The sequence below is a fragment of the Bombus pascuorum genome, chromosome 8 (genome assembly GCF_905332965.1).
Source record: "Bombus pascuorum chromosome 8, iyBomPasc1.1, whole genome shotgun sequence".
Lineage (NCBI taxonomy): Eukaryota > Metazoa > Arthropoda > Insecta > Hymenoptera > Apidae > Bombus > Bombus pascuorum.
Window position 1 is genome coordinate 17092363 of NC_083495.1, and position 19925 is coordinate 17112287.

The 19925-nt window shown below is 31.1% G+C and overlaps 3 protein-coding genes across 3 annotated transcripts; 2 read left to right on the plus strand and 1 right to left on the minus strand.

The window, feature by feature from the left end:
- Positions 1–1115: 1115 nt before the first annotated feature.
- Positions 1116–2374, plus strand: LOC132909577 (frataxin, mitochondrial). Its single transcript, XM_060964497.1, has 3 exons — positions 1116–1434; positions 1751–1871; positions 1978–2374. The coding sequence occupies exons 1-3, from the start codon at positions 1193–1195 to the stop codon at positions 2245–2247; spliced, it is 633 nt and encodes a 210-aa protein (XP_060820480.1). The 5' UTR covers positions 1116–1192; the 3' UTR covers positions 2248–2374.
- Positions 2375–2646: 272 nt separating this feature from the next.
- LOC132909531 (uncharacterized) lies at positions 2647–10263 on the plus strand. The gene is made up of 13 exons (XM_060964412.1): positions 2647–2818; positions 3920–4187; positions 4367–4511; positions 5206–5405; positions 5994–6100; positions 6185–6406; positions 6958–7161; positions 7388–7690; positions 7778–7876; positions 8099–8484; positions 8732–8846; positions 8923–9081; positions 9608–10263. Exons 1-13 carry the CDS (start codon positions 2744–2746, stop codon positions 9803–9805), a joined length of 2481 nt encoding a protein of 826 aa, XP_060820395.1. The 5' UTR covers positions 2647–2743; the 3' UTR covers positions 9806–10263.
- Positions 10264–10846: 583 nt separating this feature from the next.
- On the minus strand, positions 10847–15412 carry LOC132909587 (short neuropeptide F). The gene is made up of 4 exons (XM_060964514.1): positions 15211–15412; positions 12784–12884; positions 11807–11984; positions 10847–11223 (listed from the first exon to the last, which is right to left on the minus strand). The coding sequence occupies exons 2-4, from the start codon at positions 12869–12871 to the stop codon at positions 11199–11201; spliced, it is 291 nt and encodes a 96-aa protein (XP_060820497.1). The 5' UTR covers positions 12872–12884; positions 15211–15412; the 3' UTR covers positions 10847–11198.
- Between the last annotated feature and the right edge of the window lie 4513 nt (positions 15413–19925).

Here is a 19925-nt window from a genome sequence, read left to right on the forward strand (position 1 = left end):
AAATAATTGTTATTATGAAAGTCGTAAAAAATCACTACTATTATGAACCTATTTTTATTCTTTATTTCATGTTAATAAAGATCTGTTGCTTATTTTTGCATCAACCAATTTCGATTAAATATTCGGTACGTGTATGTCCAACGTAACTCTTCAGCGAAAATTCGTCTGGCTAATTCGATGGAATATCTTAGATGCAGAACGTTTGAGCATATAATCTTAGGTTGGAAACAAACATCCAGTTTGAGAGAGCCTACGTGGCTTCGATTAAAGCTGTCAATTGGCTACGGTCCTAGATGAAGCATTTCTGTTTCCGAATTCTAGCTTTCCTATTACCGTACTATGTATTGAATCCTAAGATAGTTTTCAGATATATTTTGTTTTTTAAGCATACGCAGTTGACATTTATTCACAATACAGGTGCTGCTCCATGCGGTTAAGGGCTGAAGTCAAGTAAAGTTAGCATATACAGGAACCCCCTAAAATTAGAGACCTACCCTGTTTGGTTGCAATTTAGCATAGGAAAGAACCTATTGAATTCTATGTTACAAGAACATATTTAATTGTACGATTCTACGAAAAAGTTCGTATTTACTTTTCTATTCGAGCTTTTTCGAGTACTCTTTGTACAATCGTCAACGTGGACAAACGTCGAAGTAAAACTACGTGAGTTCGACAGTTTCTAAATCTACAGAACGTGCTGTAAATGGGACTATCTTGAATTCTCCTTTAGTATTTTCATACACACTGCAATAATAATTCCATTTTTCTTAATGATCGTTATAAAAACATGTAGAGACAATGCTAATGATTATTATATATATATCGTCGCTATGTGTATTTGTTTATACTTAATTTTTTATTTTCGTTGTTTATTTATTATTGGTCATAATCAATTTGCATTGCCTCTACATGTTCTGTGCAACTAAACAGGGCAGATCCCTAATTTTATAAGTTTTTGTATATGCTACCTTTAGTTGACCTCGGCACTTCGCCGCATGATGTCGCACTAGTCCGGAAACGATCAGGTCTATAAGCATGAGGATTCTCATGAAGTTATATTCACGCTATAACGTAACAGTATATATACTAATATGTATGATTATACAGTCCACAACAAAACTATGTTTCGCGCAGAGCAATGTCCCTTTGGTATCTTGTTTGATCAATATACAATATAGAAAAAATTTATATCATGTTACTAACTAGAAGCATAACAAGAAGTAGCATTTTTAGAATTCTATCGCATGATTCGATACCAAAAGTTATAAATACTTGTTTAATACAAGAGATCAATATAAAATATCCAAAGAATATAGGTTATCTTGTATTACATTCTAAAAAGTATTCAAATAGAAGTAATAATGTAAAGACATTCGATTATAGATCAATAGCTTATCTCAGCTCAAATAGTAGCGGTGTATTTCCAATTACACAGTGAGTACATATTATGATAATAACAATGACAACTTATTCTCTGTACATTTTCTATGCTTAAAGTAGCTGTGCTTTCTTTAGATCTTTTAATTAATGTTTTGAATTGGAAAATCTAAATATTACACGTAAATATTAATTACGTAAAATCTGTATGTATAAATATTATATATTACGCTTTATATATTACTTTATATATTACACTATTATATATTACATTCGGTTCTAATCCTTTTCGAGCCTCATCTTTTAACAAGAATATACTAGCAAACAACAGTAAATTATGAATAATACAAAAGAGATCTTTTCTTTTACGTAGAGAATTGACGCCTGTAGAATTTGAGAGAATTTCTGACGAAACGCTTGATTCTTTAACTGAATATTTTGATGAATTAATAGAGCAAACAACACATTTGTCGGATGCGGATGTGTCATATGGGGTATGTTGTATCAGCATATATATCATATTTTTATGACTGTGCTACAATTACAAAGATATTACATAATTGTGATTTTTAGATAATAATATCGTACTTAATGTCGTAGGATGGAGTATTAACTGTCAAGTTTGGTAATTCTCATGGCACTTACGTCATAAATCGTCAGACTCCGAATAAGCAAATTTGGCTGTCTTCTCCCAAGTCTGGCCCAAAACGATATGATTTTATAAATGGTAGATGGATTTATAAACATGATGGGAAAACATTACACGAATTACTTAACAGTGAAATAGCAGCAATCGTAAGGGATCGAACAAACTTCGATAAATGTTCCTTTAGTGGAAAAGAAAGAGGAGCAACAACGACAGATCTTTAATTCCATTTATCGATGTTCAAAGTTGCAATATCGATTGAAATGGCTAAATACCTTAAGTTGGAAATGTACAATTTTACAATCTATGTATATAAATAATAACATAAAATAGATAAAACATTTTAATATATTTATGTGAGTATCTTTGTAAAATATTGACACAAATATTTGCATGATAGAACGGCACGTTTAGTAAAGTTTTTTATGACATCATAAAATAATTATAAGTCTGGTATTTATATCCGTATTTATGTGCAAAAGAAGAAATATAATAAAAAATAGTTCATTTTAAAATTTAATATAACAATATATATAATATAATATAACGGTCATTATACGTTTCTCTGTATAAATTATTTATCGAGTATGCTTTATGTAAATAAGTAATATTCAAGTTGAGTATTAATGAATGTTATTATCTAAAATTTATCGTTAATAAATATTTTTATATATTTATATATTTCTAAGAACGTTATTATCTACCAAAGAATCGACGAAAATGGAGATTATGGAAGATGGCAATTTAGTAGACCGCGTTAGAATCTTATTGCAACGGGACATGCAATATTATCAGGTATTATTACTTTTAATTAATAGTTCCGAATTTCTCGAATAATTTTCCACCAAGTTAAAGAACTTGTTTTGAAAACTTAATAAGAATATACTTTTTCTTTACTACAAAACAATAAACATATAGCGAATAATAAGTAAATTTGTACAATGGTTATACGGATTATTATTAAGATATATTAATATTCGGTATTGGTATTTGATATTTGGAATTTTTCTAAGTATGGAAAAAGATAAGATTGCTATACATATACATGTATATTAACTTGGAAACCATCTTACAATTAAGATCGTATGACACGTGTATGATATATATATGTATTTTTCCCAAGGGGAATTCGAAAAAACAAAAATAAAAAAAATATTTATATTGTATATCTATATTGTTAGCAACATTTACAATATATATATGTATGTATGTATATTATTCTTAATCTTTGTTTCCATCACCCTTCAAGGTTTTTTAGTAGATGAAATGTACTTTTGTCTGTACAAGTACATGTTGCGTACGATTTCGGCTATGACTCGTGTAAGTTTATTTAATATGACAATTTTCTATAAGGTGCTGAGTTGTTTAGCTAATTTACAAACGATAAAAAATTTCTATTATTGCGAATAAAGTTTTGCATACGAAATCAGAAATTTAGAAATCGATGCTAATATCTTTTCTCGATTCTGATAATATTAACTTTAACGTTGTTTTTGAGATAAAGAAAAAGTACACGATTAAAAGTTAATTGGTTTAGTGCGATCAAACTGTTGTCACTTAGTTTATATTCCACGTTAATCATTCATATACATATATTAGTTAAGGTGTACTGTATATCTACGATAGATCTTTTGGGATAGAAAAATTTTCTCCTTTACTATCGAGTTATTTATACAGAATTTCTATAATTATTGTATGTACTTACGTAACATCGAACTGTAGATTTTAAACGCAAATATGAGTTTTTTTTTACAATTTGATTAATAAAGTGTTAAACGACAACTATATAGAAATATACACGTAAATATAAATTATCTCAATTTTATTTTCTCACAAACTAATAATACCGTAAGTTTGTTATGGTATAATAACGTGTAATATATCATAATAATACAGGAAATGCAAACTGTACTAAAGGAGCCCCTTTGCTCGCGTATTAGCGGTGGAAAACTTGATTTTCCGAGACACGCGTCATTTGTCGCAGTTAAAATCGTTACGTGGTGGGAGGCAGATTTTCAAGCTGCTTTTAAACGTCATTCTGGTCTAACGAGTTTAATGGAAAACAAATCTTCCCCAATCGTGGATAACGAGGAGAGAGTTATCAAAAAGATCTCGCCATCCGAATTTGTGTTACTTGTTGTCGATACCGCCGATAAATTATTAGGTAAAAAAAATAATTTTCTTGGAAAAAGATAGAAGCTTAAGTCATCGTACATAATCGTACTTAAATAGATATCTGCTGTTGCTTTACTAAAATAAAACGAGCAATTAAACTTATCGCAAGACGTATAATATTTTAATACACAATATTTTACATATTTTGTAACAATAACATTATTTCAGAACATTTACATCTCCTTATTCAAGAATCATTAGATCATGCAGATTTAACGGTATTAACAGCTACTTTGGGAGCAGCTGCATTAGTACGAAATTGTCTGTGGTGCTATAATCGACAAGCTAAGAATTTAATTTCCCCGCAATCAAGGTAATTGGTATTTGTTGTGCGCGCATGGATGCGTGTGTTTTTTATATGATTGCACGTACTTTTGAATTATCTTTCATAAAGTTTACTCTTTATGTACATAATTACAATCGTATACTTGTCACAAGGCATAATGCAACGTTAAATTTATTATATAATTAAAATTAAGAGATACACGGAGACTTAGACAAATTAATTATATAGATGATTTAAAAAATTTTTAATTTGTAAAGCGAAGGAATTCTATTTACTGAAAGATCTAACTGCGAATAACTTATTTTTGCTAACTTATACGAATCAACGGTTGTTGTTTATTCTTCTTTTTTATCGTTTTATATTTCATTTCATTTAGATCGATAATCTTGATAGACATGTCTAATGATAAGAAAATGACAAAACCTGAATTCTATACAAGGATTGTACATGTAAGTTTGAATGGTTCTGAAACATTTATTCTGAAAATTTTCGTACGAAGCATTATTTTTAGGAACTTTTTTCTATATGCAATTGCAAATACCTGCAAAGTTTGTAATTTCACGATATAATATCGAATACTCGGAATATTCAGACAAAAGAAAAATCTTATTCCGATAATAATAATATCGTGCTAGTGTCTATTGTAATGTTCGCAATTTCCAATTAACAGCTTAGAGCGCTTTAATTTCCGAATAATTTCCATAATTTTTCTTTGGAATAGCGAAAAATTAAACGCATCATATAAATGCTATCATGAAATGGCTGAAGCTGTAGCAGAGCGATTGTTGGATTTACATTGCCGCTTAATTTCGCTATATATACTTAACGAAGCTGATTCCCTCAGTTGGCACGATACCACGTCATTTTTTGAACGAGAACGATGCTCTTTTGTAATACAAATGTGGTGGCTATATATGCAAGGTAATTATAACAAAGTTAGAAAGTAATATATCATCTATGAATCTAAATGTCGAAAAAACGAATTCGATATCAAAATATCAATAGTTTGTAAAAACTGTAGTTGTGATTTATACCTTTTTACCTGATATCTCTTGATATCTGTCACGATAAGACGTAGTTTACAGTCATTTTTTTATACAACAATAAGTAATTTCATTTTGGTAAAGAAACGTTTAATATGTAGTTTCTGTTACAAGACATTCATACAAGACATTATCTTGATAATTAATATTACAGTAACGTGAATAGATAGTAGTTTCTTACAGCAACGATTGGGAAATATGAAATAACAAATAGTATAAGATGGTATAAAATTTCTCAGCAGAAGGTATGTAACGTGTTTTTAACATTCCTTGAAATCTGAAAATTGTAACCATTAACATAGCATTTTATAATTTCCCTTCCAAAAGATTTCGAGGATCCATATTTGTCTTATCCAAAGACTGCGTTTGAAATCATGTTATTTAAACACCTATCGTCGATCGATACTGTTATATTTTCTTCTTAATTATAACTATATTTTTCATATTTTTTATTTCATATTTTTAGGAACAAAGAGAGATCTATGGAGTACCGTATCTCCAAAAATGGCACAACGTGTTTTTTCTGGAATGTTGAACGAATCTTTGTCCATTATTGTTACAAGATTTATTTATGTAAGAACATCTTCGATCGTATATCGCTTTCACTTACTATGCGTATAGGTAATATCGATACAGAAAGATACGAACTAAAAATAGGGTCGACCGAGTTTAGCACGATCCGAACAATTCTGGACGGATGCCTTTAACGTTCTGTGTTGTACCGGATATCTTGCTTTGGGTGCCTGTACAAGTGCCAACGAAATGATTGGAATGAAATTAAATAGATTACCAACTGCCATTAGGGATATACACGCGAAATGCAATGAATTGTTGATTTGCTTGTTATTAAGGGGAACTCCTCTTCGAGAATTATATCAGGTAAGATATTAATAGTTTCGAATAACTGAAATATTATTAAATATATGTACAGGGTGATTCTTCGAGAGGTATATCTCTTGATCGGTGGACATTTGTAAAAGAAGATTTGATACAGAATTGATCTCGAACATGATCTTCGAGGATAAGAATTTTTTTATTATAATGTGTTCTATTGATCAGTAGAGTAACGTCGCAGAATGAGCCATGTTATGGCAGTAATAATTCTTTTTTCTTGTTTCTTTTTTTTTTTTTTTTTGGAAATTTCAAGGTCATCTCGCGCAATCTTTTAACTTCTTCACGTAGTATCTAACGAAGATAGAAGATGATTAGGGAACAATATAATGAAATCTTTTATAATTACTAGTCTTTTTATCATTACTAGTATCAATGCAATTAAACAGAAATGTAGAATTTAAAAGTCATTTCTTCTGTATGGGATAGAATAAGAATATTTTAATTTCGACTTTTATTTTAAGTTATAATAGGTATACATAAATACGTAGGTATAGTTTATACAGTTTTTCTCTAGATTCGTTGAATTTTTATTATAGGTATTCCGTTTCGGACTTGAAAATTTAACAATTTTGCAACCGCGTCGCGAACCTGCTGCCTGGTTATTAGTATGCGCACCGAATTTATTAGGCTCCGTCGATTCTGACATTTACATTTCAAATTTGCCTAAAAATCGAGTTGCGATTTTAGAATTAAACGTTCTTAGACATCAACCCCAACCAAATTGGCCTCAGTTAATGAAGGTAATTGTAACGCTGTCTATAGCATAAGAATGAAATGATCTTTAATTAGAGATACAAGCTATAAATATAAAAGCAGTTTCTTTTCAATAATTTTCTTCTACTGTTGATGTTTGTCAAATGGTAAAACAATGCAATCCATTTCCGCTGCCTGTCCGCTTATTTTTGTCCCCGACAAGTGCATACATTTGCACGATTAAAAAAAGATGTTAATTTTAAATTTTCATAGGTACTCTTTATGAATGACTATGCGGTGGCTAAAATATTATTAAACACTTTAATCTACAAATGTGGTAATTTTACGTCTAAAAATGATTTTGATATTTTCGAAGAATTACAATCAAATGGAATGAGTTGCGGTGGTTTTTTGTGCAGTGGTATAACGTGCGATGCATCGATGAAAGTAACGTCAGCGTTAGGCCTTTATAGTTTAATGTATATTTTAACGTACATAGCGCAAGATCCTGGTTGCGTTATCGTGACAGCTTTAAAACAGATTCCTGATTGGTCGAGTTATCTGGACCGCCAACAGGTATTCGTTAAAATATCGAGAATAAAAATAAAATATGTAAGAATAAAAAATCATATATGTAGAAGCAACATAAACATATTTATTTAGGTGTGGAATCAATCAAGACCGCCCTGGCTGAATGCGATTTTAAGTCCTTTGAAGAACATGATGCATCCGATTATCGAAATTCTTTTGGAAGCTGTAAGAGTAAGTTATAAACGTGCGTCTAGCTTCATTTTAACAGTAACAAAACTACATCTCTACGTGTGTATGTACATACATGTAATTATTACTGAGAAATCCGAAAAAGATATTACAAACGAAAGCGACACAAAAATTGCTCGTCATCCTTGAAACCAATACGTAAGATCGTAATCATAAAAAGTCTAATGAACGTTAATTTTTGAAAAATGTCTTAATAATTTGCAGACAGGCGCTTCTATGTATCAGGCAATGTCGTTGGTAATTGGCTGTTTCGCCGAATTGTATGTAACGTTACCACCTGCAATTTTAAAAACTGTACTTGCATTACAAGATAATATTCCTGCCCATTGTCATCCAATTGGTGGGAACGTTCTTCTCCACGTTCTCTGTGCGTCTCTCTACACCGCCCTTATCGATTTTTCGAAAACGTGCAAAACAAAAATACAAGGCGATTCGCCCTCCGAAGGAATAGATTACTCGGAATTAAATTTTTTCGACCCCAACGACGTATCAGCGACAGTAACCACCTTGGCCGAAGCTATTTGTAGTATCGACGAAGACGACAAGCATACTTCTCAAATCGATGATTTCTTCCAGCTTGTAAAAAAGAAGTAAGACTATTTTATAATCTTAAAAAAATATTTATGAAATTTTAAGTAAAATAAAAAATATTTATGAAATAAAATTAGCAATCACAACGCACTATTCAAAATAATCAGAGGTTCGCTTTTCGCGTGAAAGATAATTCGATCTTTATATCGGTGAAAAATAATTAGCCTTTATCTTGGATTTCAAGGTCGACAATTTTTCCCTTCCATCTTGTTCAAATGTTTAAAGACAATGAAATTAATCTTTCAGTGTACAAACATCAAATATAGATTCACGCATTAACGAAACGTACAACTTGTTTTCCGTTATCGAGGTACATACCGACGAGCTGTTGTTCACTAGTTCTGGACGACGGGCTTTAAAAGTACGTAACAAGGCATATCGCGATCTAAATTATTGTATGCAAAATTTAATTTCATACAAAATGTCTTGCGTTACAGGTAACGCACGAATTTCTAATTCGCGCGTCTGATTTAATATTAAATAAATTACGACAAAATGATATTACGAAACTTGTGGACGATATACCGCATATGTCACCTCTTTTTAAACCACTAACGCATATAATGTTCCATATTGAAGACACAGCGTTTGATCAGGTCAGTATATAATTGGAGTAATCGTGATAGAATAAATAAATAGAAAAATCGACGGAGCATATAGATCTTTATTAAAATAGCTACGTTACAAAGCTCGAATAAAATAAGGTTGAAAATTTAACTAAATGATACAAACATACATAGAGTGGATAGAATGGTTAATGTAAAATATACAATGGTGTGTACACATATATTCTTTATCCATTAATCGAATTGTCTTATAATCGGAAGCTTTATTCACGAAACAATTTTAGTAAAGACGTTTTCGGTTTTCGTAAATAAAAACGTGATATAGTTCGCATTTAATAGAAATAAAACAGTAAGCAAATCTATTTCACATTTCTAAAGAAACAAATTAGTAGATATGTCGAAATTATGCATATGTTGGCTAGTATAGTCTGAACGATCAACTACATAATAAATTTTTCCTGGTAAAAGTATTCAAACTCTGTTGATATGGATATTTATGTAAAGTAAAATACGTATTATCATATTTACAAAGAATAACAAAGTCATCTTCTTACAGTTTCTTATCCAATATGAGAAAACGAATTGGAGAAAAATGTTAACAATGCCACTTTCTATTACTATAGACCACGCACGAAGTCAACTTTTATCACGACCAGAATTTAAAAATGTCGGCGAATTGATTCACGAAGACAGAGAAGCCGCGTGTTCGCTTAAGAAACTTTGTTCTTCCATAAAAACGGCACACTTTAAGTAACGATTAAATATCATGAAATCGTATTAAACGCTTAAATTATAGCTTAAGATAAGCTAAGCTTTTTTAACTAATTCTAAGACTCAAATTTTGTTCTCTATAAAATTTTCTATATCGCAAACTTAGGGTATGAGCCAGAAATGTTGAGAAATTATACGTATTAGATGTAATGCTTGAAATTTCTATGCGAGTGAGATAATAGGTAAAAGTGCAATGAATGTACTTAAAATTTGCGAAAGAAAAAACACATATAGGACGATAGAATCGTTTAATTATAACGTTTCGGAAACGATGTATACCTTGCGTCTAATTGTAAGTGTCAAGTAATTATACGTAGTTCATAAATTTTCAATCCAAAGTTTACAAAAAATCCAAACTCACGTTTCTTCGTTTCAATCTGTTGAAATTCTCGATATTATTATATTAAGCCTTGTTATTAAATATATTTGCATCTCGAGTAAGCCTTGTTATTATTTCCATATTCGGTACGCCTTACTATTAATAGGTGTACTTCCATCTCGAACATCCGTTAACCGAATGTTTATTATATGATGCGTCGTTGCATGAATTCCTGGTCCGAATTGGCAGATCGACACCAGCAAACGCTGGAAATCAAGTCAACTAAATTCAATCTCCAACATTTTGATCTTTTCGTTTCAACGACTCATACCCGGAAAAATGAAATTAACAATAATAAAAAGTTGAAAATAAATTAAGTATTAGGTATATTCATTTTTATGTATACAACTGTTGTGATTGTTTTCCATTCTTTTCTTTTGACTTTAGCAAAACGTTGAAAAAAATTGTTCTCTTCCAAGGGACGAACGTGTTGTTCCGATAAGCAACATCTTTTTTCAATTCTAAGTTTACTAACCTTTGTCAAATAAATTCATATATATATATACGCTATACATATAACGTAAATAATGTTGAGACATTTACTTAATAAAAGGTGTCACTGGATATATGTACGTAAAATATATTAAAATTGCTAGTTTTATAAACAAGGAGATAGAAATTAATCACGTAATGGAAAAGACGTAGTAAATTTCTCTTGTGTACCTTTTATTGGTAATTTTAAATGTCGATTTTCCTTTCAAACACTACACCGTCTATTATATTTTTATACTGCTTACAATCAAAGCAAAAATTTACTTTACATCAAAAATATAATATTTGGTATGGAAAATATCTTAATTATGGATAATTTTTTTAGTTCTCATCGTGTTTAAAAAGAATAAAAGAAGAAGAATAAAAATAATTTCTATTTTCTAGCAGATCGCGTAATGTTACAATAAAATTAGATGTACGTTGTACATATATATATGGTAAGAGAAACCGAAGAATCTTATTCGTATCCGTGTTCACTTGTTGTCGAATCTCGATGAAATAACGTTTATAGGTTTTGGTAGAATTCCGACCTGAAAAATACAATTTTCAAATGTTATTTATACAAATTCTATTACTATTCGTTCCAAAGTATATCGCACAATTATTGACTTCTATATTTTTACGATTACGTCGATACGAATAAATATACAAATATGTTTTTCATATACGTCGTTTCGTTCGCGATAGACGTGTAATTTCTGGATTTATAAGATAATTAGATGTTACAGTTTCTCTATTATTCTACATTAAGTACGAATCATTCCTCGAATAAAATTCCACGACTCGAGTGAAATTGAATAAAATTTAGCTTATTTAACTTGTGACGCAAACGTACATATCTATGTATATTTTAGTGAATTATGTTTTGCTCTCGTCATGGTTAAAGAGCGAAGGAAACTTATAGGTAGGTACTTAAATTAGATAAGAAAAATGGGCGAGTCTTACTGTTGCACGAATGAAGGAAATGCGAGCGTATTGTCCAAAGAAAGGACGAAAATCTAGTTATTACTCTTATTACGTCGGTATTTCTAAATTTCTATTCTATGCGAGTGTTTATCCGAGAATGTTCGCTATCTAAAGATAAAAACCTTAAAAACTCATATACTTACGGACGAACGAGGATCCGAACGTCCAAAACGTAAACGTAACGAAGGCGATCGTTGAGATTTACGGATCATCAAATGTTCTAGTGGAGTCTCGCCAAGTCCGGCATTCTCTAAAGCGCTACGTTGCATCAGAATTCTATAAAGCTCGTGAATATTTTCAACTGGCGTTTTTTCTGCTACTTCATCTATAAATACGATATATTGATGAAAGCGATGGTACGTTGTTGGCTATTAAGATCAGTGAAATTAGACAGTTCGACCAAATGTTAGTCAGTCATTGTCAGTCAAATGATAGTTACTAACATTGTCAAAAGTATTCGAGCATTTAATTTTGATAAATAATATTATATCTCAATTTACTAAATTTTCAATGTTTACATTAAGCGATTTGTATGTGTGATAAAATGCAAAATGAAAATTGCAAAGTTTAAAATTGCGAAGAAGTTATCGTATCGGGAGCGATTATTTAAAAGTTTGTTACAGGTGAATCTGACATCAAACGTCTGTAATTTTCCACTTTCGACGTTCATACATGGCTATGAGCTTTAAAGCGGTAATTATCATGTTTATAGGAACGATATAGAAATCGTTTCATCGAAACAAAACTTTGACCTTTGAAAGGCTTGTTCGTTCATCGTTTGAAGTACGTTACTGCTGTATTACATAGCGATAGCAAAAGCGATATTTTCCTCAATGTGGTAATATGGTCGTTTCAACTTACAGACTGCAAAAACAGCTGTAACAACTTGTAACGATCTACGTATACAGTTTTACAGATTCAAAATTAAAATAAGTACCTAGATAATAAATATATATATATATATTTATTATATAAACAATACTAACAAATAATACGTAAATAAATATAAAAAATATAAAATAAAAGGATAATATTATTTATATTCGAACGTTCATCGAACGAACATAAATAATACGTTCATTCGTTCTGCGTCAAACGAATATTCTCAACTTTTTTTCACCTACCTTCGTAATCCATGTAATTTTCAGCACCAACAACAAGGCCAACAATAATAAATAGCAAGAGTGATTTTGCGTAGAATTTGATCGACATTTTATCGAATTTTCTGAAAGTAAAATAATATTAATAATGAAATACTTTTCTAATTTTTTTATTACATCGTACTATTTCTTATTCACCGTTATTTTCATTCGTCAGTCGATAAATTTTCTTTCTTTTCTTTATTTTTACTCTACTTCTATTCGAAGAAAAATGTAGGTGATCTCAAAATATTCAAAACGTTTGACCATTTTCGCGGTGGACATCCACGCTAGCCGGTTAAATTTTACCATTATACCGTTTAACTTTAATTAATCAATATGTTACGCGTTACATTAGCACGGTTTGTTGCATATATTTTACGTGCTATCGTATATTCCAATCTTATCTGAATTTGTCCCTGAATAGATACCTATGTATCTGCTTCTAAATACCATTCTATAACTTTTCCCTATCTGCCTTTACTAAACTTATTGTTAGTTCCTTGATGGTCTTGGATTTTCTTAAAACCGTAGGAAGAAACCACGCGTACGTAAGAGCGAAACAGTCAGAGTAAATAAGAAATTTTTCTGGATCGTTTAAAGAACCTTTCTCGGACTTTTTACGAGACTCCCTCTTGGACTGCTGGAAAACTTTTATCGAGTTTTAAGAAGTTTTACTACGTTCTTTGGAGAAAATATGTACACAAGATGGGCATACCAGTATCTTTATTATACGAGTATCTTATTTAATCATAACGATTCCAAGTTATAATATTATTACAAATGATTAATTTTCTATATTTATTTTCCATTACAAAACTATAACTTTACTCTTATATATAACTATACTTTTACTCTTTCTAATATACAGCTATATACGTATATCTGTGTGCAAAGATAATCATAGTATGTACCGTGAAAAATTTGACCAAACACCAAGTGCGCCTATAACCGCTAGTAGTACGTGTCGTCGATCATAAAATTCATATACATCGATAAACAGGACGTTGGATTGCTCGAGCACAGGGAGAACGTACGAGTAACTTACCTAAAATTTCATAGATGTTTCGTCAATGAATTATTCGTAGGGGCAGATATGTACTTAGGTTATCGATCAACTAGTAATATTTTTAGACGGGTAATATGACGTAGTTTTAAAGAAATTTGATAAAATTAGAAACAGTTGGAAACATTTAGGGCGTGATTTATGGGCGTGAAATTGAATCGAACTCGTAAACAATAACGTCTCCTTGATAATATTACTCCATTTTCTTATCCTTGATTATGATTATCAGCCTTTTCGACGAAGGTTTTGGATTTTGGATAACGATTTACGCGATACGATAGATGACGATAGAAAATTCAAACACATTATCGTACAAGTACACTGCGAATAGTAACCGCGGTACAAATGACTATCCTGGTTTTCATTTTCATAAAGAGAAATCAGGAAGTTCCATCATTTCCGTATAAATACGTGTCAGATTAAACGAAATTCTGATAAAACTTGTATAATAATTTTGGTAAAGACGTAATCTTCTACTATTGTCAGTCGTTGGATGTGTCATCGACCAGGACGATTTCCTTGCTATCGAGCATGTGCCTGTGACGTATTGGTCCTTGATACACCTTGATATCCTTGGTGCCAAGTATTCAGATTCCCGTATTCGAAACGTTCTTACGTATTCATCGAATTAGCTTTAGTATTTTCCGCATCTACCACGTTATGGGGGCTAGCAGTAAGAGAGGTAACTACAACCATCCTCCTAGTCCGAATCAAGATATTATATATGATCAGGAAATTTTAAGTAATATAATATCGTACGAGATAAAATACGCACACCATACAGACCACGATTACGAGAGCTCGGCATACTACTCGGCCGTTAGATCTAAGAAACTCTATAATGTGACTGATTTGAGTCGTCGGTATTGCTATAAGTGTGTCCTAATGTATTACACGTTTCATCAAAGAATGCAATTTATGAAAAAAAAAAGGCAATAAGTGGTTAGGCAGTAGGTGTTATGTCGCTATTCCAGTACAGTTTTGTACTTTTATTATTATTATTATTATCACTGTCATAAAAACTATTGATCTATCGAAAATTTATTTAAATACAATTATATATTTTTTAAATTTCCATTCCTATAAAATGACCTTAGAACCGTTATGTACAAGTACATGTTATACATGTACCTATGTACATAATGCGTAAAAGATACGTAAATGTGAACAACTTTTTCGGACATTCTTTCGAGTCACAAGTTAAAAAATGAAAAACCTCTTAACGATGTTTCGTTCAAACTAATTACACTGTAACGATGATCTACTAACATGTAATTGCCACTTAATGAACAAATTTCGGAAATTTGATAAATAACAAGATAAATGAGACAGACACGTTAACTCACCAAGTAAAATAGGGGCGAAAGAATAAGCGAGGAATCGTTGCGAGTCCTGTTTGTCGAAGCAGATACGATCTTGGAAATGTAGAGAGTCCGACGCGGTGGTAACGTTGAGAAGTGAAACGGTATCGAGAGTGTCTTCGTATATATAGTATAGGGCAGGGGTTGGGATGGTTTGAATGGGGTAGGAGAGCGTGAGCGCAAGCACAGGTGGCCGCTCGAAATGAAAGCACGCGATCTCCCTTAGCGCAAGCGTCCCTCCTTCTTCGCGCTTTCGCATCCTCCGATGCGAATCACTTGCAATTCCTTCGCCAACGATCTCGTGCATTTTTCGACAACTTTCTACGATCTAACGCCACGACTAAAGCCACTACTTAGTTGCTTTATATCAAGGGCGACGAAAAATTTTTAGTCGATCCGAATGTTAATTTCAAAGCTTCGGTCAACAGGTTTACCTGAAAACGACCTGCCGGTGATTTACATTTAGCTTATCGATCAGTTTCCCGTATCGCGGACAATTTTACATTCGACTAATACGACGTTAAAGATAATACCGTACCGATCAAATTATTATAATTGTTAAGCGAGCATGGTTTAACATAAAATCATTACGCGTATAAAATTATTTGCAAATATCGTCGTGCAACAAAATATGGAATTCCGATTATCGAAAAGGAATAAAATTATGATCTGACCGTTTCGCTACGTTAATAATTATTTGAAATCTCAAATTTTACGTAATTTACGTAATTCAAATTATTGTCCAAACTTCGTTATCGTATTTCATCCTTTTTAAAGATAAAAAAAGTCGTCCAAAGTCCAGAAACTCGACTCATCTTTATCGACAAATATAGGAAAAGTTTTGGAGAAGCTTGAAAAAAAGAAGGACTATAGTTGTCGAGGAAATCGTCAAAAATTGACTAAAATACATTATATATTTAACGTAATTTAACTTCAAATTTCAATATTTCGTCTTTTACTTTATTCGCATATACCTACACGAAGCTCGAGTTTATCAAGATTTGATGAATAAGGAATAAATCTTCGATCCTATTCGCGGTAGGGGTTCAATTACGTTTCAATCGCAAGCAATGAACGATCTTAGAAAAGACTACTTGATTAGCCATGATTAGAGCAGAAATATACACCACACTATACAGTAGAATATTTTCTTTGGCTCTTGTTAGCTTCTTGCTCCAATTGACTTGATTCAATTTGCGTTTTATAAAAAGAGGATATTAAATAGATATATAGCGAGATAATAAAATTGGTCTTCTAAAATTTGTTCAAAACCATATTACAACTTCTTTCCTTTCTAATAAACGATGCTTTCGTCGACAATGTATATTTTCCTAAAAATGCCTAGCAATAACTAATTGCGCATTCTATTTTTTTAATTTATCAACCGATAATTAGTTTCTCGGTAATGGTAGAAAAATTCATTCGTTCTATTATACGCGAGCTTTGACGTAGATAATTTCTGCATATAAATAATTTCAATACACATCTACGTACGTGCTTGTGAATAATCGTTATGCATTATAAACTACGAAATTTACTCCGTGCTTTGTAAAGTGCTATACAAAAATGTATTTATCAGGTGACCGCTCATCGTGTCAACTCGAACATATTTATGTAAAATTACAGCTTAACGATACAGGTACATACAATGGTAGATACAAATACTCAAACGTAACGTAAATGTTATTCGTCGATGGAAAAAGATAAATGACTGAAAAAAGATAATCGATAATTGAGCGAACGAAAGAGGGCGAACGCAAGAGCGTATAAAATTACATACTGACATTAATGTTAATGTCCACTTGAACATGTTGGGCGTTAATGTCTGAATAAACATATTTAGCCAGAGTAATAGCTAACTTAATTGAACGTATATACCGTAACAATAGACCACGATGACGATAAAAAATAAATATAATTTTCAGTATGTACGTGATCACTGCGTAGTGTAAATTACTACTTTATTCTTACAAAGCAGCTCTCGATATATACGCGAAAAGTTTTTGCACATCGACTTTTAATGCAACATCGTATATATAAGTTTAACGCTATATCGTGTTAGTTATCTATAATACGAACGATAAGGGGAAAAGGTGGACGTGTAATTGATGAATAATTTTTCGAATATTTTATTTACATAGAAACTAAGTCCAAGTCTGGTGGTATCGCTTCGCACGAAAATCACTTTGAAAACGGTTGAAAACGATTTGTTTCTCAACGATGTAACAAAGTAAAGCTTCTATACATGATAAATAATATAAAAGTGTCTGCTGAGCGGTAAGTTTAGCACAGTTTTATGTACCTATGGAGTAAGACTAAAAACGGAATATGTAGCGTTAGAAAAAAGACTGATTTAGAAATAGATTAGATCTAGAAATGGTGGTAGCGGACTGAAAACTGACTAATTTTCATTCAAAATACAAGATTTGACCAAATCAAGCGGGTGGTAGGTGATATTTTTTTTTTTTTTTTGGGAAATTCAAGTCTGAAAACTTGTAAAGTATACTTCAACTTGACCGATTATAAAAGAAGTAAAATATGTAGAATAACATTTTTCCGTTTAAGTTCATTTCTTGCTTCATTCTCAAAAAGATAGAATTTGAATAAATTTCCAAAATTATTTTACTCGGAAACGAAGCCTCTTGAGAAAAAATGTTATTCTATATTTTCGACTTATTTTCACACGTAAAATCACCTTGCGTCGATTACTTAGCCCTATCCAGTCCGGAATTAGCCGTGTTCAAGAATACTTGACAAATTTTTAAATTTGATCTTTTGTCGAAAATTAAGCCTCGGACGAAAAAATATCATTCTATATTTCTTTCCTATTTCTTCACAAGGAATCACCTCCCACCCGCTTGACATATTATTTGGTCGCAGCCTGTATTTCTTCACAAGATTGTCGCAAGTGCCTGAAAAATAGTGGTTGATCTTACTCTAATAGCGATGATTATCTTATTAGAGGATACAGCCTTACTTGGCCATCTTGTATGTGTGTATGTATGTATGCCTATTATAGACTGTACATTGTACACGCAATGTGTGCAACATCTATTTAACCGTTAACTGATAAGAAACTCGAGAGGATGTAACTAGCACGACAAATTGGATGTGAAAAATGTATGATTGTGTTTGTACAAAAATTTCAATAGGTACTTGTACTCTTATCTCATTACATTTGAAAGTCTCGATGTAATATGTATAATATCTAGTAATAAGTAAAGAATTTAAGTATGGATTTCTAAGAAACTAAATATCTGCTTGACTTTATAAAAGTTATTTTGATATTTTGACCGATAAATTTAAAAAAAAAAAAATTAAATTTTAGTCTGTGAAGATAACGATGTCAATTAGAAGTAATTTAGTAAACTTAAAATTAATAATATGAAATTCAATGTTATACGATATTTTATAATTATAGTACAACTGAAGAGATGGTATTTTTATATGGAAAACCTTTCGTATCTTCACTACATGAAAATATCTTTTCTTCGTATCAATATCATGAATTGGTTATCGTGACTTGATCGTATTTTCAGTATAGGTACACGTAACTATTGTAATTAGTTTTATTTGCATTATATAGATACTTTATACAAATATTGCACAGTATGTCATCTCTTGATATGATTTCTATTAGTTCACGGCAATATTTGATTTAGATATGTCACATATGTTTCATGTCTATAAATTATTGCAGCTTATCAATTCAACAGTTTTTAAAAAAAGTAACGAGTAATTATCAACGGTTAATTTGTATTTATTTTTTATACATATATATACATATAATATGCGCGTCAAGCAAACACGTGTGTTATATATAAGTAAATTTGATTTTACAAAATTTGATAAAAATTGGATTTTTGCAAAAAGAATAGTTTACAAAAAACGAATGTAAAACATTGCTTAACATACTCTTCGAGATACTAAAGCAATCACCTTGATTGGTCAAGCCGTCCCGGGGAAACCGATGAACACAGCATGAAATTGGTGCAAAAATATTAATTTAAAAAAAAGAGATAGATTAAGATGACCAAATCGAAAAACATTTTTTGACATGGTCGATCGGAGAACATGCCCTACAAGATGCAAAAAAAGATCATCCCGATTCGTTAAGCCGTTTCGAAGGAATCGGCGAATATGAAAAAGAAATTAATATACATACCAAACTGAGATACCTTCCTACTTTTCTCAAATCGGTATAAAAATATATATTGATATATTAACAAAGTCTTTAGCATTCAAAATTTTTCTATTTTGTCGCATGTATTCATATACCTATCTAATTTTTCCGATTTTGGTATATATTTAATTTTCGGTATATTTAAATATTTCTGCAAATAAAACAGAATGTTGTCCCGAGTCTTCTTTAAAAAGCTCTTTTTTTAACACGATTCGACTAAATTTAAGTTTAGCTGCTCTATAAGATAGGAATAATAGTTTTAAAAAAGTTCATCAGAATGACGAGCCGCAACTTTTCCCAAACGACTGAATGCATATCGTTTCACTTGAAAATATTTCCAATTATTGTCATTGTCGATACTTGTTTTTAAGACAATATTTTTCAGAATCTCCGTAACAGTGTGGATAAGATCACAAAAATTGATAACATTTTTGTTATACCGTAGTAAAAAATATAAGTTAGCAAATACATTTTTAATCGATGTACGATTACAATTATCTCAGGAGAATTTAATCGT

What these genes read in the sequence shown, in the direction of transcription:
- LOC132909531 (XM_060964412.1), top strand. Translation starts at nt 2,744, where the DNA reads ATGGAGATTATGGAAGATGGCAATTTAGTAGACCGCGTTAGAATCTTA. An exon ending in TTCCAGCTTGTAAAAAAGAA is followed by an intron (nt 8,485 to 8,731) that starts GTAAGACTATTT and finishes TTAATCTTTCAG; the next exon opens with TGTACAAACATCAAATATAG. An exon ending in CTGGACGACGGGCTTTAAAA is followed by an intron (nt 8,847 to 8,922) that starts GTACGTAACAAG and finishes CTTGCGTTACAG; the next exon opens with GTAACGCACGAATTTCTAAT.
- LOC132909577 (XM_060964497.1), top strand. Translation starts at nt 1,193, where the DNA reads ATGTTACTAACTAGAAGCATAACAAGAAGTAGCATTTTTAGAATTCTA. An exon ending in GGTGTATTTCCAATTACACA is followed by an intron (nt 1,435 to 1,750) that starts GTGAGTACATAT and finishes TCTTTTACGTAG; the next exon opens with AGAATTGACGCCTGTAGAAT. An exon ending in ATGCGGATGTGTCATATGGG is followed by an intron (nt 1,872 to 1,977) that starts GTATGTTGTATC and finishes TTAATGTCGTAG; the next exon opens with GATGGAGTATTAACTGTCAA.
- LOC132909587 (XM_060964514.1), bottom strand. Translation starts at nt 12,871, where the DNA reads ATGTCGATCAAATTCTACGCAAAATCACTCTTGCTATTTATTATTGTT. An exon ending in AAATTACATGGATTACGAAG is followed by an intron (nt 11,985 to 12,783) that starts GTAGGTGAAAAA and finishes TCGTATTTATAG; the next exon opens with ATGAAGTAGCAGAAAAAACG. An exon ending in GGACGTTCGGATCCTCGTTC is followed by an intron (nt 11,224 to 11,806) that starts GTCCGTAAGTAT and finishes TGTATTTTTCAG; the next exon opens with GTCGGAATTCTACCAAAACC.